This window comes from Haliotis rufescens, unplaced genomic scaffold, assembly GCF_023055435.1.
Source record: "Haliotis rufescens isolate VD_foot unplaced genomic scaffold, xgHalRufe1.0.p SCAF_23, whole genome shotgun sequence".
NCBI lineage: Eukaryota > Metazoa > Mollusca > Gastropoda > Lepetellida > Haliotidae > Haliotis > Haliotis rufescens.
Genome location: NW_025963924.1, coordinates 7,831,281 through 7,857,143, shown reverse-complemented (window position 1 = coordinate 7,857,143; position 25,863 = coordinate 7,831,281). Strand labels below are relative to the sequence as shown.

Genomic DNA, 25,863 nt, shown 5'->3' with positions numbered 1-25,863 from the left:
GTAGGGCACCTCGTACTTGTCACTTCCTTGCGCTAACATACAAGGAAATATCTGGTACAGAAACATAGTCAGGCTTGTGCTGTACTACATTCCACGAAATTGTGTGAGGAATAGGAACATTTGGCACAACCTTGGCACCGCTGGCTGTGCGGGACAAGATGGCCTTGATCTTTGTCTTGGCGCTCGCTTACGTACAGAGTAACACGGCAACCGGTAAGTACGTATAGTTACGGAAATGTTCAGTGTAGCATTTGATTGTGATAGTATTTTAGTTCTGTGTGTAGTGAGACTGCATGTCAACACTTTAGAAACAAATCTGCAAATGTGCAGTCGGTACTCAAATAAACGAGAGTGAGGGAGTGAGTTGGGTTTAACGCCGCTTTTAACATTATTCCAGTTATATCGCGACGTGTCAGCTTAATGTGGGAGGAAAGCCCGAAGTGATTCAGGTCTCAGACGTTTACCACTTCGGTGAAACCCGCGAGTTCGGGTATGGTGCTGACAAACCTAGAAACATAATCGGGGAGAACCGGGATTCGAACCCACGATCATAGGTTACTGCAGTACCCAAGGGACGCAACTCTGCACAGCGAATCGCGGCGCCTTAGACGACTGGGCGACCCGTGCCCCCTAAATAAATGAGAGAAAAGGGTAAACGTGAAACTAATGCGAGATACTCTTCTGGACTCCCTGTCGAATTTGGGGCTACAGATCGTTTAGGTCGGGGATTTCGGGGAGCCCATTTGGATAAGTGAGTGTGAAATTGTTTTAAGCTGTATTTAGCAATGTCCAGACCATATGAGAGCAAGGCAACAGAAATTGGCTCCACATATACTGATGGAAACGAATAAGGGAACAATTAATAATATGGGGAAACATTTGAAATAGCGCGCATACAAATTCAACACGTCAGAATCAAATGTTCAGATGTGGTTGTGTGCATTGTTAATGCGTATTTGGTAGACAAGGCTGGGAGCCCATGATAGCATATCATTTAACTGTGTCTAAAACTAAGTGTCCCCTTGCCATTTCTTTCAGTATATTGATGCTTTTATTCAGGTAATGAGGCCACCGGCCCATTATACACGTGCAGAGCATGATGGCATACACATATGACAGAGCGCTGAATTATAAGATTTACAATGCAGTATTCAAACTGTTAATATTGGAGTTAATTATACGACACAGGTATTCCCTTGAAAATGGAATTACGTTTCTTACCAGCAAGAAATACATATTTTGCTAAATTGTTGCAAATACTTTGATTAGTCGAGCTGAATAATAAGGACATGTTCTCACGACTTGGAAACATGTGATAATAACTGGGTATGAGATTAGACCGCAGATCAAGATAGAACGGACACACCATACAAAAGTGGAACTCATCTTCGATAGCACTTACAACACAGAGGGGACAGAAACGTTCATGTCTTGGTATATTATGGTATCTGCCTGTTTCAACCATAAGCAATGATACGATGATTGGATCCAAGAAAATTCAAGATATTAATTCGAAATAATGTTACATCAATTAATCGAATCCAGTTATTATAACCATATTGAAAATGGAACCCGGGCCTTCAGTGTAACGAGTCACCCTCAACTACTTAGCTACCCAGGGGACGGGATACATCTATGGGCTCTGGTTATGTCAATAGGGTAGAAAAGACACAGCTTTCTAAAAAGAAAGTAAACACTTGATTTGACAAAACAAATACAAACGTTATAAAAACGTTTCTAGTCTGAAAACAGTCGCCGAAACACTGCAAAGCTTAGGTCCAAAGACATCATGAGCATCGATCCAAGCAATTAGGATACGATGACATGCATCAACCAAGTCAGCGATTCTGACCACCCGATCCCGTTCGTCGCCTCTTACGACAAGCATAGTTACCTCTTACGGCAAGCATCGGAGCGATCGGTTTAACTTCTACTCAAACGCCCAAATGAAGGAGAAGGTTGACTTCATGAAGCAGAAATAACGTTTCAGTTGTGAGAGGATAATGTACGGTGGCCCATAAGGGACACGGAGTCTGTTTTTCAATATTTTGATATTTCACTTACATTTATCGTAACCTTTTGCAAATTAACACGATTTGTCTTACAAATATGTGATAAATCATGTGTAAAGAAGATATTGAATCGCTGAAAAACGAAACGAAAATGTCAAAAACTAAAACGAAACGAAAATGTCAAAAACTAAAATGAAAATGTCAAAAACACAAAACGAAAATGTCAAAAACTAAAATGAAAATACAGTAAACTATTTCCACCGCGGTGTAAATATTATCACCGCGGTGGAAATAGTTTTCTGTGTATTCATTTTAGTTTTTGACATTTTCGTTTTGTGTTTTTGACATTTTCATTTTAGTTTTTGACCTTTTCGTTTTGGTTTTTGACATTTCCATTTTAGTTTTTGACATTTTCACTTCACATTTCAGCGACTCAAAAGCTACTTAAAAGTACATTTTTTCTATGTTTTCGGATGTTTTTATACATGATTTATCACATATTTGTATGGCAGATTGTGTTAATTTGCAAAAGGTTAAGATAAAAGTAAGTTAAACATCAAAATATTGAAAAACAGACTCCATGTCCCTTATGGGCCACCGTAATAATGAGTTAAGGAAGAAGAAAGTACGCTTTAAGTGGTTTGGATACAGTAATGCATATTATTTAATAAAACGGAATTTGAAACACAATTCACATTATTTTATGGAAACAACACAAAACGTAGACATACATATGCTTATTACGCCAGGGTTCGAGCCCCCAAATGGGTACAATGAGTGAAGCCCATTTCTGGTATACCCCGTCTTGATATTTGTTAAACATTGCTAAAAGCGGCGTAAATCCATACTCACTCACTCACTCCAAATTATACGTTTGTTTGTTTCGTTGTCCTCTTTCCAAATCATACGTCAATTCTGATTAAAAAGCACATTGACCCCTAACCCCTGAAACGCCATTTCTGCCTCCGTGGTGTAGTGGTAGAGCGCCTGCCCGGAGAGTGGAAGGTCGATGGTTCGATTCCCGTCTGCGTCATACCAAAAGACGTTAAAAGATGGTACTTGTTGTTACCCTGCTTGGCGCGCGGCATTGAGGGGATAAAACATAGACTGTTTGGCTCGGAGTCAGTTAGCTAGCACTATAAAATCAGCATTAGTCCGGACTAGTACAAACACACACACACACACACACACACACTCACACACACACGTGTCGCTATGTAAGTGCAATAATCTTGAACGCGACGTTAAAACCCCATTTCACCTCATCTCATCCCATTGTTCTCTGACCATGACGAGTCCTATTTCAGGTACGTCCTTGACCTTGACCCAGACACATTCACAGGCCTTTTTGGGTCTGACGCTTCAATTAAAGTGTGACGTCAAAACAGCCACCAGACAACCACAAGGTCTGCTCTTCCAAATGAACACTGTTCCAAAGTGCACGGTGAAGGTAGATGATTGTACCCAATACACGCGAGACACTGATTCCCAGACACAGTACACGTGTGGGTGTGGACAGCAGAGTGACGGCAACTACGTCTACATCCTCAACGCCTCCTCCTTACACGACGACGTTGAAGGAAACTGGAGATGTGAATATGAAGAGTTTAGCAACACCATCCATGTGAACCTGACTGGTAAATATTCACATATATTTAGAATGAATGTATTTCGACGGACATGTCACCAATATGTTTTACATCGACTCCAGCATTGCGTGAGGGAGCTTCGTTTGAATAGCAAGAATGGTGTGTCTATCACTGCAGCTTCTCTCATCTGAATTGGTAATGACACAATGAGTGAGTGAGTGAGTTGGGTTTAACGCCGCTTTTACCAGTATTCCAGTTATATCAAGGCGCGTCAGCTTAATGTGGGAGGAAGTGATGCAAGTCTCAGACGTTTACCACTTCGGTGAAACCAACGAGCACGGGTATGGTGCTGACAAACCTAGAAACATAATCGGGGCGAACCGGGATTCGAACCCACAATCATAGGTTTCTGGCGTGCCCAAGGGACGCAAGTCACAGCGAATCACGGCGCCTTAGACGACTGGGCCACCCGTGCCCCCGACACAATGACTGGGTTGGTTTAGCCCGTGTTGAACATTTGTTTTGTAGTTATGTCACGGCGTTACTACTTAATGTCGTTTACACCATTGGGAAACCTAAAAACACCGAGATTGGTGCTTAAAAATATCAGAGTATCCTTGAACTAAGGGACACAACTCTGCACAGCAACTTGAGGCACCTAAGACCTCTTGGCCGACCTCGCCCCGTTGCATGACCACGAAGTATTATCGAAATAAATGACACAATAAACCCGGCTCCCCATAAAACTCCCCCATGACGTTGTTATTGAAATAATAACGAGTAAATTATTATGAGTTCTTGAGTCGGTGTTTTTTTCTCCCTCCAGATCCTGAAGGTCCAACACAGATACAAATGGTCAAAACAGAACCCCAGACTAAGGAGGGAGATAGCGTCAACCTGACCTGCTCCGCCAACTGTCTCCCCGACTGTCGTTACAGCTGGACCAAAGGTGGACAGGACCTGACCAGTCAGACCAGGGGGAGTCGGGGTCAAGTCCTGGCAGTGAGGGGGGTGGTGGGCGACGACAGCGGCAACTACACCTGCACAGCCGTCAACCCCTCATCTAACAAAGCCAGTGACACCTCCGCGTTCCTTCTTGTTCAGAGTGAGTACACTTGTCTGCACTAGGTCTCCTTGTTTCGAAACAAGAATGTTTTAACCTTTGGTTACTTGATAAAATTGAGAACCGGATATATTAAATTCGAATTCTATTTTTATTTGATTTTTTTTAGAAATCTATCACTTATTGATATAATGAAAGGAAAATCGGAACATGGCCGTCGACTTAAAAACAAACTGAAAAAACATCTACGTATCATAAATGCGACCAACAGACGTACTGACAAAACCCATCCTGCATAATAAAACAAAGTTGACACAGATAACGAAATATCGCGGAGAGCCTGTGTGGGCACAACATACTGACGTCACATATTGACGTCACAACCAACACGTGGATGTAAATCCTGCTGGGGTCCATGCAAAGGTACTGTAAGCCCCCATGGTCCCCAGAGAGGTGATCCACCTTCAGTTGCTGGCGATCTATAGCTTTTTTTTATAATGTATTGTTCTTTCTAGTGATGTATTTTTATGGTTCCATGCTAGTTTTAAATCAGAATCTGTGATAAGTCTAGTTATTTTACTGTCCCTTGTTGACAGGTTTTTATAGTTTACATCTATTTATTATGTATAACCTTTGAAAGTCACGATATGGCCGAAATATTGCGATGTGACTAAAAATCTTAACTCACTCACTCACGCACTCACGTATATGAATCCCTTAAAGCGTTAGTGTGTAGAATATTTATTTATCCAGAATATCCACAAAATGCATTAGCCATAAAAACAAATGCAAATATAATATGGGCACAATAACGTACATGCATGCCATGTACATGCTCTCCACCTGAGGCAAGGGAGTTAACTGACTTTAAAAGTCCAGTTTCCACCCTTGCCGAACTAGGCTGGAATTATGGAGTTACATTTCGGCTGGACTAACGAGTCTATGCATAGTCCAATCAAAATCGCGCAACGAAATCGAAATCCGGTTCGTAATCTGTCGTGCAGATTTCGGTCGATTGCAAGATTTGCAAAGCAGGTGCACCGCCAACTCGTTGTCAACAGATATTTTCCAAATCTATTCATGTTTTTAATCAAGTCGCTCGCGTGATTTGATGCACTTCGCGATGTAAGGCCCGTTTTATCACAATATCATATAGATCTTGATTATCGATCAGATCGTCATGACTGGGCGCCGCCATTTTGTTTGAAACAAATGCCAGTGATACGAGAGTTGGAATCTGATTGGTCCATAGGAGAGGCTTAGAAGGGACATAACTCGTAATACCCCCTAGCGGCGCTACGATCGAGTCCAGGAATTCCAGCCAAGTTCGGCAAGGGTGGAAACTGGACGTTTGAAGTCGGTTAACTCCCTTGCCTCGGGAAGATGGTACATGCAGACTGTGGGCCTTCACGTGACACAGCTCAAACCATTCGTCACCACTCGCCCTTTTCCGTAACCAGCAAGATGCCTCGTCCCTCTATCGATGAATGTTATGTGTGAAAATACGACAAACCAATCAGAATCGGCGTATGACTTCAAGTACTTCGGTCAAAGAATCCCTAAGGAATAATTTTGTATTTTACTTATGTCTTACATCTAAAAATATACTCTAGATACATTTAAATGTGTTCAATCATACTGTATAAATACCGTAAGACCCGATGTTTTTTTAATCGCATCTGGGCGATATATTTACATGGGGAAGTATACGTGAATCATTACGCAACGAGATGACAATTCTTTTAACTTTTCCCGTTTGCGCTCAGACTGAACCCAGTCGCATAAATGGCCACGAGATGGGCACAAGTCGCTATTCGGCTTGTCCCGGAATGACACGAGTTGGTCACGAATGAGCTCAAAATCGAACTCATTATCTTGTTGTGTCGTTTAAGGAGATATTACTTTTTGGCCCCGTAAGAATTCTTATAGACATCATGACCTATTACTCGAACTCCGTTTGTCTCTAACAACGGATAACTCGACATCTGTTCGAGTGTTTTCGAATTAACGACGTATCTATATGTACATATTCTCTTTATTTGACACTTTTGTATCATGAATGTGAAATGTATACATGCAACGATTGACTTCCGGGAAGTAGTTTTTTGTGCTGCTGGGGAAAATATGTAGACCTGGTTGATTGTGTGTCGTCGTGGATCGGTGTTCATGCTATCAACCACTTGTTTTACTGGCCCGGGTGTTATTATTTACAGGCCGTTGGCATGTGGTCAGACTGTAGCTGAACTTCAGTGAGTGAGTCGTTTTTAGCAATATTCCAGCAATATCTCGGCGGGGGACACCAGAAATGGGCCTCACACATTGTACCCATGTCGGGAATCGAACCCGGGTCTTCGGCGTGACGAGCGAACGCTTTAACCACTAGGCTACCCGACCGACCCCCACCACTATAAAGGATGCAAGCCATGCATGGATGCTGCTAACAGTCAACAATATACCCAAGGACATAAAATGAAGCCGGTTATAGTTTAATATTTGCTATTTTGGGAGCCTAAATGGTACATTGTCACGCTGTCGCCCACACAAAATTAAGCACCGAATGACAAAATTAAATGTCTCGTAACAACGAGACAACGAGACAACGCGACATTTTGACCAATTGTCGCGTTATCGCATTTTCGCTTTTTGAATAATTTCTGGTATTTAGAGAAGGCAATATATCCGACAACGCGACGATACAGTTTTCAAGGTAAAAATACGTCGGCGTTGACATTGTCGCCCCGTCTAACATATATTTTAAAAGGCCTTATAATGTACGACAACGCGACATATTAATTATGTCGCACTGTCACGATGTCGCACGGTATGGGGTACTGTCATAAGAACCCATTTATCACAATCCCAGTTATTGTGGGTATAGGTGGCCCAATCGTCTAAGGCGCCGCCATTAGGTTGCAGAGTTGCGTCCTTTAAGCATGCCAGAAACCTATGATCGTGGGTTGAATCCCTGATTCTCCCAGATTATGTTTTTGGTTTGTCTGCACCATACCCTTGCTCGTTGGTTTCACCAAGTTGTAAACATGTGGGATGGGCATGCCAGAAACCTATGATTGTGGGTTCGAATCCTGGTTCGCCCCGATTATGTTTCTAGGTTTGTCAGCACCATACCCGTGCTCGTGGGTTTCACCGAAGCGCTAAACGTCTGAGACCTGCATCACTTCGGGCTTTCCTCCCACATTAGGCTAACACGCCGCGATTTGACTGGAATACTGTTAAAAGCGGCGTTAAACCCAACTCACTCACTCATTTTAGGGTAGGAGGTGGTATGTGTGAATAATATGTGTGTGTGTGTGTGTGGGGGGGGGGGGGGGGGGGGGGGGGGTGGCGTTATATCTAATCAATGTCATGGGTTTTTTTATAATTTAGGTGAAACAATAATAGCTTTTAATCGTATTTTTATCGTGTATGTATTTTTTGGGTGCATAGGTATATATCAAAACTGTATTATGAAATGCGTTTTTCTCATACATTGGATTTTTCAATTTGCCATTTACTGAAATATACGCAGTGCCCTAAAAAGATAGCGGATGTGTTTGAATCCAAAAAAATGTATGTATGACGCCAGTATCATTTTAGTAACACCTACGGAAAATGCACTGCATATTTTAAACATAATATATATCTTTTGAAAATATCCTATGTGATTCGTTATATAGTCGTTCCAATGTTGTTAAACCGCAATTATCGGGACCACGTATAACACAGTGAGTTATCATTAGATAGAGACGTACGCAGTTCCAACGTTAGACCATTATATAATTTTTATATGTAACCTACACAATGACTGTAAGGATATATCGCCACCTGTAAACGGTACATTTGCACTTGGTTGTTATTATATGATTTATTATTAATTTTATGTTAAAAGCGGCGTTAAACCCAACTCACTCACTCACGTCTAAGATCATCCCTTATATTTTTAGAGGGGGTATCCCTTGTTCATAAGTAGATAGTTTTTAACAACTATCTTCACAAATCATCCCAAAAGGCTACACATTGTTCACGAGAACAATAACAAAGCTGAAACGCTGCGTTGTTTGTTCTTGTATATCTGGGGGCACGGGTGGCCCAGTCGTCTAAGGCGCCGCGATTCGCTGTGCAGAGTTGCGTCTCTTGGGCACGCCAGAAACCTATGATTGTGGGTTCGAATCCCGGTTCGCCCCGATAATGTTTCTAGGTTTGTCAGCACCATAAACGTGCTCGTTGGTTTCACCGAAGTGGTAAACGTCTGAGACCTGCATCACTTCGGGCTTTCCTCCCACAATAAGCTGACACGCCGCGATATAACTGGAATACTGTTAAAAGCGGCGTTAAACCCAACTCACTCACTCACTCACTCACTCACTCACTCACTCACTCTGATATATCTATTACATTGTACACATATTCGCTGGCAACAAAGAAGCAAATTCAGTTTCCCTAAACAACATTGTTAAAACATTTCCTTGTTCTGGCAAAAGGGTCAGGAAAGTTGCACACCCTTTCCCTTCTATACGATGTAATCATGAAAACGGAAGTATTTTACACGTTTAAACACTTTTGCCCGAATTGTGACACTCGGCTTGTTCCGGTGCCTATTTAAACGTGAAGGTGAAATGGGTTCGAGGTCATTGCCCTTCAATAGCGATGTACATGTGTCAGCACGAGCTTGTGCTAGTCCTGACTATTGCCGGTTATATTGTGCAAGCCCACTGAGATACCATGCTGCAGTAGGGGGCAGTCGGGTAGCCTAGTGGTTAAAGCGTTCGCTCGTCAGGCCGAAGACCCGGGTTCGATTCCCGACATGGGTACAATGTGTGAAGCCCATTTCTGGTGTCCCCGCCGTGTCATTGCTAGAATATTGCTAAAAGCGGCGTAAAACCATACTCTCACTCACCATGCCGCAGTATAACATGCATGGGTACCCAACTGAGACACAGTATACAGACTCCGATCCGATCCGCGGATACTTGTTATACCTCAATAATGCCGAGCTCCAGGCAGGGTAACAACAAGTACCATCTGTTGACGTCTTTTAGTATGACGTGGACAGGGGATCGCACCACCGACCTTCCGCTCTCCTGGCTGACCATCCATCTTCTTGACCACGGAGGCTGTCGCTACCTATATCAAACCTCGGACAGTACTTGTACTTGTGTAATGATTTCATTGTAACCCGCGCACCACAAGATCCCGCCCCTGTGTCTTGTCTAGTTCGTAACACATGTAGGTCGACTTCAAAACAGTTCTTTCTAGCCCCCAAACATACGTGGTCTAGTGGTAGAGCGTCCGCCCGAAGAGCGGAAGGTCCCGGGTTCGATTCCCGGCCGCCTTTTACCAAAAGACGTTAATAGATGGTACTTGTTGTTACCCTGTCTGGCGCTCGGCATTAAGGGGCTAACACAAGGACTGGTCGGCTCGGAGTCAGTATACTGTGTCTGAGTGGGGTATTCATGTTAAACTGCGGCATGGTATTTCAGTGAGCTAGCACAATAAATCGGCTTCAGTCCGGACTAGTACAAGCAGCCACACAAACACACGCACGTACATGCAAATCGCTATATAAGTGCAATAATCTTGGACGCGACGTTAAACCCCATTTCATCTCACCCACCAAACATACGATTATCATAATATTTGTGCAAAACGCTAACAGAAACACTGTGAAGGAATGCGACTGCCATCATGTCGTGTTGTCACATGATAGTCATGTGACCGAAATAGTTCAAATATGGTTTCCCTTTCACCCTGCATCCGGGTACTTCAGTCAAAGCCACGGTACCCGGATGTCTCCGACAGCTGAGGGACGCCACGTGATCCGAACAAATTCATATCTTCTCCAGGTGACATAGAAATGTGGTTATGTGGTTCCTGGCATCTGTTATATTCCTGCGTGGTATTCTTCCCGAGGAACACGACAACGGTGTTGTAAAACATCAAAGCGTTTGTTTTAGGGCTGGGACGAGTCCAAATTTACTACCCGGGTATCCACCTCCCTATTAACCGACCCTACCCGGGTACCCACTGTAGGTCTCAGGAGATGTCTCAAAATGTACGATTGGGAACATCTTTAGCATAGCCCTGTCAAACGTTTTAAGAACAACCTGGTTATTCATACACTTAAGTTGAATTGAGTTATATCTTCATTCAACCATATGAAAAATCAGAAGGAATGGGTGCGTAGTCAGAAAGAAATGCGAACATTAGTGACTTGTAGTGTTACCATAGAGTTCCAGATATTTTTTTGTCATTAAACAATATATCACGTGACTAACCACGAGTCCGGGTAGTCCTATGGGTACCCGGGTCCTACTCAGTTCCCACCCGACCCGGGTACCCAAGTTACCAATCACAGCCCTAGTTTGATTGTTATTAATTGCTTTACTGGTTCAACAACAATCAATTCCACAAATGGAGAGTCAAATTTAAATTATAATCATAGTTGGGTCTGTATTCCAAATTATCACCAAATGTCACAAACACGAAATTACTCGTGTCACAATTTACGTCTAGTTCACTTGGAGTATTTACCATCCTAACTGTATAAAGATCCTCAGATCTTGACGCAGAGATATAATTATATATCTTCAAGGATGTTTAGTCACAGCCTGTGATGAAGTATGATTTTGACATGTGGTCATACCGATAAAACGCAAGTATTCCATGTCCTGATAGATATTTTCTTCCGTTTTGCTAGCTGTGAGATCCTACACAGAGAGTGTATACAGTAGAGAGCTTACAAGATACCACAAGAAAATCCTCAACTTTTTTTTACAAAGAAACATACATACAAGATATGCAAGTCCTATGTATATTTCTTTGGTGGTATGTACACACAAAAAACATTATTCTATGTAAAATACTATCTGTGTCGTTACGAATATTTAATCAACTGGCATAGTGTCCAACTGCTTTTTGTGGCTTAATTTGGTTTTCACAAGCTCCGGGACATTAGCACATTAATCGCACGCTGCAGTCTCAAATAATACCGTAAACAATATCACTTGAACGATCTCACTGAGCATTAAGACGTGTTGTTTTTAAGCAGTGCATTACTATCGTTCTGGCTTTGGTTACAATGTTTCAGAAGCGTTTTTTAACCGAATAAAAATAACATTACAAAATGTGCGTCCCCGTATGTATCGTAACGCTACGGCATACTTGGGGCGGCAACCTCCCAAAACCCCTACATCCCATTTCCCCTACAGCTTAAGACAACATAGTTCACGGTCCATGGCACTGCTAATCCCTAGTCTGTTACCTATTTCATACAATAGAACAACCCAAGAAACACGAATAGATTGAGATAAATATTTAATAACGATAACGATATTATTCAAAATTCATAATACATTATAATAACATGTTCATTTTTCAAAATTCATAATACATTATACTTTCCTTTAAGTCCCCTAATCCCCTAAAGCTCTACCCCTTTCATTTCTACTACCTCTACTCCAGACCTTAAACTCTCCTTTAGGTGAGTTCATAATGCCAGACAGGTAAATGCCGCGTGTAGTTTTAACTAATTGTAGGGGAACTGGGTTGTAGGGGAAATGGGATGTAGGGGTTTTGGGAGATAATCCTTGGGGCGTATATGCCACATCCTGCAACGTAACGCTCCCTGAGTGAAAAATCGGTGTTTCCACGCGGTGCGAGCTTGCGTTCATCGCTTCTTAATTAGATGGATATTTCTTGTAAGAATTTTCTTTTTACCTTCGGCATCTTCGTTTCGAATTCTATATATTTATCTCCAATGCTTGCTGGATCTATCTATAATTTCAACAAACATATCAACCTTCATTGATCAATTGTACATGACAATCATATGAATAAAATCGTCTTCTGGCGAAAACAGAATCGACACCAGCATCCAAAACATAAATATTTATCTTTTACGGGGACATTTTGTATCTTTAAAAATGTATAATAATACTTTGATATTCATGATTTAATACATAATTATGCATATATGAATAATTTCCATCTTGGATATTCCCTAAATAATCAATGACGTCATTGGAAAACCTCCGTCGCAAAGAAAGCTCACTGTCTCAGCTAATACTTGTGTTAGGAGTAAGATATCTTTGGGATACGTTTAACACAACTTAAAGAATAGCTCTTATAGCTCTAGTCGTAATTTTAGTCGTAAGTCACTTTAAACTCCAGTGAAGCACACATACATTTACATGACATTTAGGAGACTGGAGCATTGACCTGTGACGATACACATGGTAAAATAGACATAATTGCGAAATTATCAATCGCAAGACTCTTCTTATCGGTAGCCATTCCAAACGCCAGCGTCCATTTGTTTTTTGTTGTTATTTTAAAAAATAATTAAAAACATTCTTTTTAAAAAAATTTTTAGGTGTGGTGAGGGGCGGGTAAATGCATAGTTTGTGCAGAAATAAGCCCAAAATGAATAGTTTGTTGGCAGTGGTGTTTAAAATTAATCGTTTGTTTTATAGAAAATACACCCTCACCCACCACCCAACTCCCAACTCCCAACCCCCATCCCGCGCATATTAAAAGGACGCTCTGGTATCCTAAAATAAAACAACGGTTATATTATCGCGCTAATTTAACGTCACTATTTTTTCTTCACAAAATGTCCTAACAGGTACTTGTAACTTGTGTGTAGTATTACTGGAGGTGTAAATATATTTGCAGTAATCATCATTGGCAGCTGTTGATCAAATGACAAGTACAAGTGGTCATGAGTGGCCCAGTCGCCCAAGGTAGCAAAATTCACTTTGCAGAGTTGCGTACCTTCGGCACTACAGTAACCTATGATTGTTGGTTCGAATCCTGTTTCGCCCCGATTATGTTTCTAGGTTTATCAGCACCATACCCGTGCTCGTCGGTTTCACCAAAGTGGTAAACGTCTGAGGCCTGCATCACTTTGGGCTTTCCCCCCACATAAGCTGATTCGTCGTGATAAAACTGTTCAAAGTGGCGCTAACCCCAACTTACTCACCACTACAAAATATCAAGTGCTGTCGTGGCCTGATTTGATCCACAAACGACAGCTCCGGGGCTTTACAGACTGGTTTTGTACTGTTATTTAGAGTTATCCACCCTTGATGTTGCTATGACCACAGCTGGTATGGTCGTGATGGAGAATCACATTATGTCGGGTTTTGGGGGGCGTTCATGATAACTCCTATCACATAATTTCCTGCTAAATAAGTAGCACTTAGAGACATATTATCTAAGCATGTATGCTGTGGCATACTGAATCAATCGGCCAATCTCGCCCTTTCCCGTAAGAGTACTCAGCGACTCTGGTACGGCAAGCATAGCCCTACTTTTATAGAAATAACCTCTTGCTTTTTGACACCGGCTCAAAGCCTATGCGGAAGAGAATTGGTGTCATTTACAATAATTCAGAGTTTAATATGGTGTATGTAAACAAAGCAATAAAAGTCAGCTGATATCAGCTACAATGTTGCCTCCTTGTCAATGAGTGAGTGATTTTGGTTTTACGCCGCTTTTAGCAATATTCACGGCGGGGAACACCAGCAATGGGCTGGGTCTTCTTCGTGACGAGCGAACGCTTTAACCACAAAAAGGCTACCCCATCGCCCAAGTCAGAATAATAACATAGCAGGGTTTTTTTTTAATAATGGTTTTATTACAGCTGTTGACTCGAACAATGTTTACGTTTTATTGCAGAAACCTGATTTATTTCAAAAGTACAGACGTCTGCCGCATCATTTTATCTATATTAGCACTTTTGTATTTCTCCCGCAAAAAAAACACAAATTACCATTCTTATAATCATATTATTAAACCAGTTGTCTGTTTGGCCACCATCAGGAACAAAAAGGTGTTAAGAGTTTTAATATGACGAAAAGAAATTTCAAACTATACAAGTAGATTTTACAATCACTGAACATGCATCTTCGAAGGCAATTCCTGCGACAGCCTCCCCAGAGTGTCACAAATGTCGTAACAATAATATTATTCTGAGAAGTTTTCTTTCTTCGCATCGAGTCTCAGCTATATTGGCAACAAATTCGTTCACAGGTAGGATAATAGGGGTACATATTTGGTTTGTTACAGATATTGACGGTGTACGCATGTGATGCAGGTCATGACGTGAGTGAGTGAGTTGGGTTTAACGCCGCTTTTAACAGTATCCAAGTTATATCACGGCGTGTCAGCTTAATGTGGGAGGAAAGCCCGAAGTGATGCAGGTCTCAGACGTTTACCACTTCGGTGAAACCCACCAGCACGGGTATTGTGCTGACAAACATAGAAACATAATCGGGGCGAAACAGGATTCGAACCCACAATCATATGTTTCTGGCGTGCCCAAGAGACGCAACTCTGCACAGCGAATCGCGGCGCCTTATACGACTGGGCCACCCGTGCCCCCGCAGGGCGTGACGATGAAACTGACTACGCCCATAAGACTATTAAGAGGTCTGTGTGATAGTCGATACCAGAATTCTCGCATTGAACTATCACTGCAATACACCGCTAAATTGCATTCAAATCAGTCAAATCCAGCATATAATTGTACTTTCAACCCTCCTCATGAGAACCTGTTTCAAAACTTATTAAGCCTGGTTGCACCACTCGGAATCAGAATTCAACCACATCACTGCAGCTAGAATAGATACCAATACTATATCACCTTACCGACTTCTGCAGATAGACCTAACTCTCACCCAGCTAAAAAGTGGCAAAGTTGCAAGTGCCACCGTCATTGGATCCAAAATTATTTCCAAGGAATACCAGATAATAGTTCAATCTTTATGACTGAGGCCAAAGCTATCTTGACAGTTTGAACCTACAGTATATGAAACAACAAAACTATTGTAAATATTTCATCATCTTTTCAGATTCATTGTCTTGCCTTCAGGCACTTAAAAGTGTCTCCCCAAATCACCCTGTAATCCTTGACATTTTAGAACTTTAAAATGATCTTTCTACTGGCCAATGTGACATGGTCTTTTGCTGGTTACGAAATCATGCAGGCATAGCAGATAACCCAAACGCCGATGCTGCAGCTTAAGTAGCTCTTAACAAACCGCTATCTCCATTCCTTATCTCGTAGAGTGATTTCAAACCAACCTCGGGATCTTATGCAATAAAGGCGGGACACCCGGGTGGGAATCAGTAAACTTCAAGAATTTAAATCAACAATCTGCCATACCTTCTCAGGTTGTCAGTCAAGACTGAGGCGTTTTGAGACTCGTATAGGCCACAGTCGGTTTACCCATGAATATCTGCTTATAACAGGACGAGGCTCCTAAGTGTATCTCATGTGAAGAAAGGTTCACCGTCACATATTTTGCTTGACTGTGTGGACTTAGCAATCGCAAAGGATTCACATTATCAAACAGTAAATCTGAAAGGACTCTTTTTCTCCGCGTAAGCGGGCACCTCATTCCAAGCTAAGTGAAAGAAACTGGTCTATATCATTAATTTTTTTTAAATGTATGTGTATAACTAAATGCTTGTTTTTAAATTGTCTGTGATGCTTTTATCAACATAGATCATTGAACGCTGTGCCCAGGAGTTTAAGGTATTGTCCCTCTGTGTGACACGTAATTCCTGTCATAATCGATGTAACTATCATCAACCAGTGTTTGAAGCCAACTCATTGCTGAGTATTTTTTAATATCGACTACCAATATCACGGCGGGGTACACCAGGAATGGGCTTCACACGTTGTACCCATGTCGGGAATCGAACCCGGGTCTTTGGCGTGACGAGCGAACGCTTTAACCACTAGGCTACCCGACCGCCCCTATTGTGCACAGCCACCAGTGGCTAAAGTGATGACGTTTATCCTGCTGGGGTATCGTGCAGGAAGTTGAGGCACCGTCAGTCACCACGATCCCCGGCAAGGTGGCTTAGCTTAGGTTACTGGTGACTTATTACCAGTGTTTTAAACTGTTATAAATAATATTGTTATGCCAAAACATGCATGGCAAATTTGCTTGTAAATATACCTTTCTGTTCTTGACACACTTGCCTATATATCAACTTGTTCTCGTTGCTACATGGCTGAAATAATGCCGATACGACGTTTAATTTGACCTCATTCACTCACATTTATCTGAAGGTCGTCAGCGGCTATGACACTGTAAAGGAAGAGTGGTTTAAAGAAAATGTATGATGCGAGAAACGTCTTTGTGTTACAGCCAGCCCGAAGAGGAAAGTTGATGCACCCTTCGCGCCGACATTGAAGACCGCGACAGGTCAAACAGCCAAGATGGAGGTGACCTTCTCCGGTGACCCTCGACCAGAGGTCAGCTGGTGGAAGATTGAAAGTGGCTCTCTGACCCCTGTGAACAACAGCGTTGGAGACACAGAGCGTCAAGGTAAGCAGACGGGAGTTGGGCCACGGTAGATCAAGTTGAGTAGGGAACTCTGGCCCTGGTACAGACGGAAGATCAAGTTCAGCTGGAAGCTCTGTCCTTGTGCAGACGGGAGTGGGGACACGGTACATCAAGTTATGCGGGGAGCTCTGTCCGTGGTACAGACGGGGGTGGGGACACGGTACATCAAGTTGAGAAGGGAGCTCTGGCCCTGGTACAGACGGAAGATCAAGTTAAGCGGGAAGCTCTGCCCTTGTGCAGACGGGATTGGGGACACGGTACATCAAGTTATGCGGGGAGCTCTGTCCGTGGTACAGACGGGGGTGGGGACACGGTACATCAAGTTATGCGGGGAGCTCTGTCCCTGGTACAGACGGGATTGGGGACACGGTACATCAAGTTATGCGGGGAGCTCTGTCCCTGGTACAGACGGGATTGGGGACACGGTACATCAAGTTATGCGGGGAGCTCTGTCCCTGGTACAGACGGGAGTGGGGACACGATACATCAAGTTATGCGGGGAGCTCTGTCCCTGGTACAGACGGGATTGGGAACACGGTACATCAAGTTATGCGGGGAGCTCTGTCCGTGGTACAGACGGGATTGGGATCATGGTAGATCAAGTTCTTTGTCAGTTATTATGGCAGGACGTGGTGTGACTAACGTGGAGGCTCTTCATGACAGAATTTTAAAACGGAATTCTTGGTTATGTGACTTTATTATACATACTTGGAATCTTCCGGCTTTAGAGCAGCCCAGGCGATCTTTATTAAGGATTTGTATGGACACTTTTGTAAGTAGGCTTCTGTGTTGGAAGTGTTTGGCACCAAGTTTACATACTAGTAATTGTTTCAGATACCCCAGGGGGCGTGGGTGACAATCGGCGAGTTGTGTTGAGATTTTTTTGGACTAGGTTGGAAATGACTGTTTCAGATATCCCAGGGGAAGTGGACGGCAGTCTGACAGCTGTGTTGGCTGTGAAGGTGGAGACGGACGACGACCTGGGCATGTACTGTGTCTCAGCCGAGAACATCGTCGATACGACCTTTGTCTACATTGACCTGCAAGGTGAAGGTCGGTGACAGTTCTGTGGGAGCCAAGTGTATTTTTGTGAGTGAGTGAGTGAGTATGGTTTTATGCCGCTTTTAGCTATATTCCAGCAAAATCACGGCGGGGGACACCAGAAATGGGCTTCACACATTGTACCCATGTCAGGAATCGAACCCTGGTCTTCGCCGTGACGAGCGAAGTATTTTTGTGGACTAGTTTACAAGGTGAAGGTCAATGGATATGTTATCTATGTTATCTGAGTGTATAATTACGTTAGGTAAATGTCGATGAATATGTCTTTCTCCATTTTTAGTGATCTGAAATCAAAACCGTAAATAAGTTCTATATTTGATATTGTTTTACTTGTAGACGAATTTGATGAGGATGCTCGCTGTCACTCACAGACTGCTGTCGCAGGTAGGGTTCAGCCTATTCGTTTTGGGATGCAGTTTAACATCCGTTTATAAAAGTACTTTATAAATATAGCCTTGATGAAGATAGTTATATCATCTACCGTGAAGATAGAGTAAAACTGGTCTTCGGCAACCAGTGCTTGTCGAACAAGGCGACTAACGGATCGGGCGGCCTGGCTCCTAAATTGGTTGATGAATTTCTTTATATCCCAAATTGCGTTTATCGATGCTCATGATGTCAATCACTGTATTTTCTGGTCCAGACTCGACTATTTACAGACCGCCGTCATCTGGCTGGGATATTGCTGAGTGCGGCTTTAAACAACAAACTGACACAACTTATGAAGGCACGTTGTAACACGGCCTATTTTGCTCATATTACGTCAGAAGGTGTTAGTGAGAAGGGCTTGTCCCATCAAGTAGCAAAGTTCAAATGCTCTCACGACAGATGATGAAGGTTCATTATGATATTCTGAGTGATCTAACATATCATGATGAAGGTATGTTATAACATATCATGATGAAGGTATGTTATAACATATCATGATTAAGGTATGTTATAACATGTCGTGGTGAAGGTATGTTATAACATGTCGTGGTGAAGGTACGTTATAACATGTCGTGGTGAAGGTATGTTATAACATGTGGTGAAAGTACGTTATAACATGTGGTGAGTGTACGTTATAACATGTCGTGGTGAAAGTATGTTATAACATGTCATGGTGAAGGTACGATATAACATGTCGTGGTGAAGGCACGTTATAACATGTCGTGGTGAAAGTATGTTATAACATGTCGTGGTGAAAGTATGTTATAACATGTGGTGAAGGCACGTTATAACATGTCGTGGTGAAGGCATGTTATAACATGTCGCGATAAAACATGTTATAAGATGTCGCAATGAAGGTACGTTATAGCATGTCTCGGTGAGGATACGATATAACATTTAGCAATAAAAGCATGTAATAACATGTGATGAAGGTACGTTATAATATGTCACGATAAAAGCATGTTATAACATGTCGCGATGAAGACACGTTATAACATGCCGTGGCCCAGGTACGTTATAACATGTCGCGATGAAGACACGTTATAACATGCCGTGGCGAAGGTACGTTATAACATGTCGCGATGAAGGCACGTTATAACATGTCGCGACGAAGATAGGTTATAAAATGTCGCGATGAATGTATGTTATAAAATGCCTTGAAAAAGGCACGTCGTGACACGTGTTGAAGGTACATGTCGTCATCAGGTACGTTATAACATGTGAGGAAGATACGTTATAATATATCGTGATGAAGGTGCGTTATGAAGACACATCATGCACACATGTCCTGACTAAGGAACCCTCAACAAGACGTTCCCACCTACAACGACCTTCATGTGTGATCGACAAATAACGTCTGTCTCTATTTATAGAAATGTCGATATTGAGGATCGGTGTCATTGCTGGTGCAGCTGCCATGTTGCTTGCCATCACCGTCGTTGCCGTCGTCTTCTGCAGAAAGTACAAGGAGATGAAAAGAGGTAAATATCCTTCAGTCAACTCCGCGTGTAACGAAGTCGATTAAACCGAAGTCAACCGTCTTGACAATACATCTCTGAACTTTAAAGGTTTGCTTATATCAATCGCTTTACCAACCCATGAAGATCCAGGGTAGACTAGGTCTTCAGCAACCCATGCTTGTCGTAAAAGGCGACTATGCTTGTCGTAAAAGACGACTATGCTTGTCATAAGAGGCGACTAACGGGATCGGGTGGTCAGGCTCGCTGACTTGGTTGATGCATGTCATCGTATCCCAAATCGATGCTCATGATGTCAATCACTGGATTGTCCAGACTCGATTATGTACAGACCGCCGTCATATAGCCGGAGTATTGCTGAGTACGGCGTTAAACAGCAAACAACAAACAAACAAGCCAACCTATCTTCACGTACAAATGCTATATTTCAACACAAAATAAATGTAAAATTTGTAATCATAAAAGTGCATTTAGAACAAGGGCATGTCTGCTGACCGCAATTGTTATGGAAGGAAGAACGGATTTTCAGGGAAACAGGATGCGCGTCACTGATAACTGTCAACTCTACAGTAAACTACGGTTATAACGAACTCAAAGGGACCACTAATTTTAGTTCGTTATAACCATAGTTCGTTATAAGCATATATACAGCATATAAACAACCAATGGGCGGGACTAAACATAAGTTCGTTATATCGGTCATTTCGTTATAAACGTGTTCGTTATAACCGTAGTTTACTGTATTTTTACTATATTGTAGGTAGTCAATCCATAAATGTTCTAATTTTACTTAATGCCACATTAAACATCACATACAGAACGAAATGCCCGGTTTAAGGCATCGAAAGCTTGCAGAGTTGCGTCCCTTAGCTGTGTCAAGATCTGCCAAGCCCGGAATTCGTTGGATGAAACCCAGACTCTTTCTGTTTATGATCACTGATTCGTCATGATCTATGACCATTAGATGTACTTTTCAGACACCCTTACTCACTGGCACTTAATTTAATCGATCGAGTGGTCATGCTTGGTGACTTGGTGGACTGTGTGTAGGGTTGTTCCACAACGACGGTGATTATTGCTCATGATACTGATCACCTGATTGTCTGGTCCAGACTTGATTGTTTTAAGGCCAACGTCGTACACGTTTGGCAGGAGTATTGCTGGGTTCGGCGTTAAACAACTTACACTTACTCTTTTAGGAACATTGTGTTATGTGAGGAACCCGATTCGCGAACACATGGTGTCATCAATGATTTTCAATGATCGAATCATTTAAGTTAAATCACTATTCGCCTTTCACATCCAATGGAATATTTATTTTCGTCACATAATTAAGATTGATTGGTCTCGGGAGTTGACGTTTGAAGAATACATTAGCGTGTTTCATAATTCATCTACGATAGCATACTGACCGCCTCCGTGGTCTAGTGGTAGAGCGTCCGCCCGGAGAGCGGAAGGTCCGGTGTTCGATCCCCGGCCGCGTCATACCAAAAGACGTTAAAAGGTGGTACTTGTTGTTACCCTGTCTGGCGCTCGGCATTAATAGTCTGAAACAAGGACTGGTCGGCTCAGAGTCAGTATACTGTGTCTGAGTGGGGTATTCATGTTAAACTGCTGCATGGTATCTCAGTGAGCTAGCACTATAAATCGACATCAGTCCGGACTAGCATAAGCAACCACACACACGTGCATGCACGTCGCTATATAAGTGCAATAATCTTAATTTCTTAACTCAATTTCACCTCACCTCACTTCGATAGCATACTGACACCTCATGACATGGCCAGTTATACTGATGTACGGTGTTAAAACTTGCGTGATGAAACTTGTTATAACTTGTGATAAAGGTACGTCGTGATAAAATGCCTTAGCAGAGGAGGTTCTATATGTAACGTAAAGGAAAATACAGTTACGTTATATCACTCGTGATAATGGTATGTTATAACATGTCGCGATGAGGGTACGCTATAACATGTCGCGATGAAGGTACGCTAAAACCTGTCGCGATGAAGGTACGTTATAACATGTCGCGATGAAGGTACGTTATAACATGTCGCGATGAAGGTACGTTATAACATGTCGCGATGAAGGTACATTATAACATGTCGCGATGAAGGTACGTTATAACATGTCGCGATGAAGGTACGTTATAACATGTCGCGATGAAGGTACCCTATAACATGTCGCGAGGAAGGTACGTTATAACATGTTGCGATGAAGGTACACTATAACATGTCGCGAGGAAGGTACGTTATAACATGTTGCGAGGAAGGTACGCTATAACATGTCGCGATGAAGGTACGTTATAACATGTTGCGAGGAAGGTACGCTATAACATGTCGCGATGAAGGTACGCTTTAACAAGTCGCGATGAAGGTACGTTATAACATGTTGCGAGGAAGGTACGCTATAACATGTCGCGAGGAAGGTACGTTATAACATGTTGCGAGGAAGGTACGCTATAACATGTCGCGATGAAGGTACGCTATAACATGTCGCGATGAAGGTACGTTATAACATGTCGCGATGAAGGTATGTTATAACATGTCGCGATGAAGGTACGTTATAACATGTCGCGATGAAGGTACGCTATAACATGTCGCGATGAAGGTACGCTATAACATGTCGCGATGAAGGTACGTTATAACATGTCGCGATGAAGGTACGTTATAACATGTCGCGATGAAGGTACGTTATAACATGTCGCGATGAAGGTACGTTATAACATGTCGCTATAACATGTTGCGATGAAGGTACGTTATAACATGTCGCGATGAGGGTACGCTATAACATGTCGCGATGAAGGTACGTTATAACATGTCGCGAGGAAGGTACGTTATAACATGTCGCGATGAGGGTACGCTATAACATGTCGCGATGAAGGTACGTTATAACATGTCGCGAGGAAGGTACGTTATAACATGTCGCGATGAAGGTACGTTATAACATGTCGCGAGGAAGGTACGTTATAACATGTCGCGATGAAGGTAAGTTATAACATGTCGCGATGAAGGTACTTTATAACTTGTTATTCTTTCACTGCGGCAATTATCTCAAGCCCTTTTAAGGTAGCATATTATTTTATTTTTATTTTGTCACTGCAGCGCTGGATTGCCCGTATGCCTCCACACAGCGGTATGTGAAACCATTCTTCAACTTCAAACTTTAACATCCTGACCAAACACATATTTTATATAGTTATACTTTTTTGTGTTCCGTTAGACAGGAAATTTGGAAGGAAATGAAATAAATTTTATCATTTAGATTCCTGCTTCATCCTTTTTATAAAATTCAGCGACGCGGCACGTCCTACTTCAACAACATCAAAACAAATGTAAAGGGATGTATTCATGTACTCAGTCTGAATCACATCCCTGAAGCATTGCTGGCTGACAGCTTCCGGGACATGCGCAGTCCGACTAACACGACAATATTTTCCTTAATGTATAAAAATATAAATTATAAAGTTTTCTCGGCAAAATGTCATCGGTAAAAGTTGTCGAACGTACTTTATTTTTGACTGGTCAACGATTGGGAATAGTTAAAGTTATTGAGGAAACTGACATTTTTATTTACCAGGTTGGGCAATGCTGTGGTGGATTCAAACCACTACCAGGAACTCCCCTCCCCGCAGACATTGAGGAAACAACTGCCGGAGGGAGGCTATACTCTACCGACAGGAGGCACTGGTTGGGGTAAGGAATGTAGTTCTGGGGGGTGGGTGATTATCTCGGAGAGTTGGGTTAGCGTGTGTGTCGGGGTTAGGATGGGGGAATAAATATCATGGGGAATGACATGGATAGTGAGGGTAGGGCGGAATAACGTAGGGGGAGGAATAACATTAGGGTGGGAAGTGTCAGATTGAAAACCATGACGTTGAGGAAAAACTTTGAGTGTCGTTGGGGGGGGGGGGGTAGGGCGGAATAACGTAGGGAGAAGAATAACATTAGGGTGGGAAGTGTCAGATTGAAAACCATGACGTTGAGGAAAAACTTTGAGTGTCGTTGGGGGTGGAGGTGGAGTGGTGATGTTGGGGAGGTCACACACACACACACACACACACACACACAATATATATATATATATATATATATATATATATATATATATATATATATATATATATATTGTATGACGCCACAAATACTACTGCGTCGTCTAGGACTACATTGTAAGTTAAAGTTTTCATTACACCTGAAGAGCCGTTGAACGGTGAAAGATCTTCTTGTGTGGATAAAGGAGTCTTGACAAGCACGAATATCTGGACTCTTTGTTTGTTGTTCATCTTCGCATTCATCAGTATTCCAGCTATATGACGGCGGTCAAACCTGAAGATAACCACGTGGCATTCTGTTCTTTCTTGCAGTGTTCTCGACAAAGGTTGACCTGAAACCAGTTGACGGCACACACCCCATCTCGAAAACAAACCCCATCTACGACCACATCCACGATGACAACATCATGATCAAATAAAACACACCGGGTCATGGGTCAGCCCTGAGGGTTGCCAAGGTCACATCGATCACTGCACGAATAACAGCGGTTCCCAAGTGACATACAACATTTCATAGTCGGCTGAACATGCTATCCCTCGAAGTATACGATGGATTATTTGAGGGAATACACAAGTTGCACTCCATTCTTCAGAATACAGAGCCCGATGTACTACTTACTAACTGTTGTATATCAGGGGATGAACTGTTTGACCTGACAGAGGACTGGCCAGCATCCACGACTCCTCCCCCCCCCCCCCCGGGAAAAAAATATAAATCCACACCCTGAACTTTAGCCTCGCTATCCTTACCCTTCATTCTACATATGGCTCTTATTTGTAAACCTCAGCTCCACCCACATCCTTACTCTTCACCCTACCATCCAACTAGTTCAAAGCCGCCCGTTAACCACAACCCAGTTGCTACCATCATTCATACTCCCAACTCATCCCAACCTTGACCCACTTTCCCACCCTCAAACCAATCCCCATCCTCACCCTACCCTAGAAGATCCGGGGTAAAATAGTTCTTCAGCAACCCATGCTTGCCGTAAGAGGCGACTAACGGGATCGGCAGGTCAGGCTCGCTGACTAGGTTGATGCATCTCATCGATCCCAATTGCGTGGATAGATGCTCGTGATATCAATCACTGGATTGTCTAGTCTAGACTCGATTGTTTACAAACCGTCGTCATATTGTTGAGTGCAGCGTTAAACAACAAACAAATCAACCATCCGCACCCCTAATCAAACAATGAATCCAATTCTTCTTCTTCTTCTTCTTCTTCTTCTTCTTCTAATAATAATCTTTATTTATTTATTATTATTTTTTATTATTGTTGTTGTTGTTGTTGTTGTTGTTGTTGTTGTTGTTGTTATTATTATTATTATTATTATTATTATTATTGGAACACATCATACTCTGGTGAGAATGGACATTCATGGCAGGAAGATCTTGTCGCCATATTGAAACTAAACTTCCTCTTTCAAATGGCCTTGTTTCGATTGATTAGTCATCACTGTCTTAGTGGAAATTAAAATAAGCTCGTGTTGACTTTATATAAACTTGGCGTGTTTTTGTCGAAAGTATATTAAGGAAACGTTGAGATAACGAGTCCGTTGTATAACAAGAGGGATATGTAACAGGATGGGTAATATGGTACATTGAAAACGTCAGCGCTTGAGAAAAAGCAGTCTCGAATATATGCCGATGCAGATTCCTTTAGGCGTAATAGTCAAAACAGTTATGACAACAAGGGAACATTGAGATAGTGAGTGAGTGAGATGGGTTTACGCCGCTTTTAACAGTATTCCAGTTATATCACGGCGTGTCAGCTTAATGAGGAAAGCCAGAAGTGATGCAGGTCTCAGACGTTTACCAC

The 25,863-nt window shown here is 42.3% G+C and overlaps 1 protein-coding gene across 2 annotated transcripts; it reads left to right on the top strand.

The window, feature by feature from the left end:
* On the top strand, positions 1–25,269 carry LOC124151826 (muscle M-line assembly protein unc-89-like). 2 transcript variants are annotated; one of them, XM_046524470.2, is made up of 10 exons: positions 1–213; positions 3,320–3,649; positions 4,428–4,706; positions 16,823–17,002; positions 17,933–18,067; positions 18,419–18,466; positions 19,885–19,992; positions 23,094–23,124; positions 23,569–23,684; positions 24,356–25,269. In XM_046524470.2, the coding sequence occupies exons 1-10, from the start codon at positions 159–161 to the stop codon at positions 24,460–24,462; spliced, it is 1,389 nt and encodes a 462-aa protein (XP_046380426.2). In that variant the 5' UTR covers positions 1–158; the 3' UTR covers positions 24,463–25,269. The 2 variants fall into 2 exon arrangements, with proteins under 2 accessions (XP_046380426.2, XP_046380425.2); XM_046524469.2 differs by having other exon boundaries at positions 17,933–18,073.
* Positions 25,270–25,863: the final 594 nt, after the last annotated feature.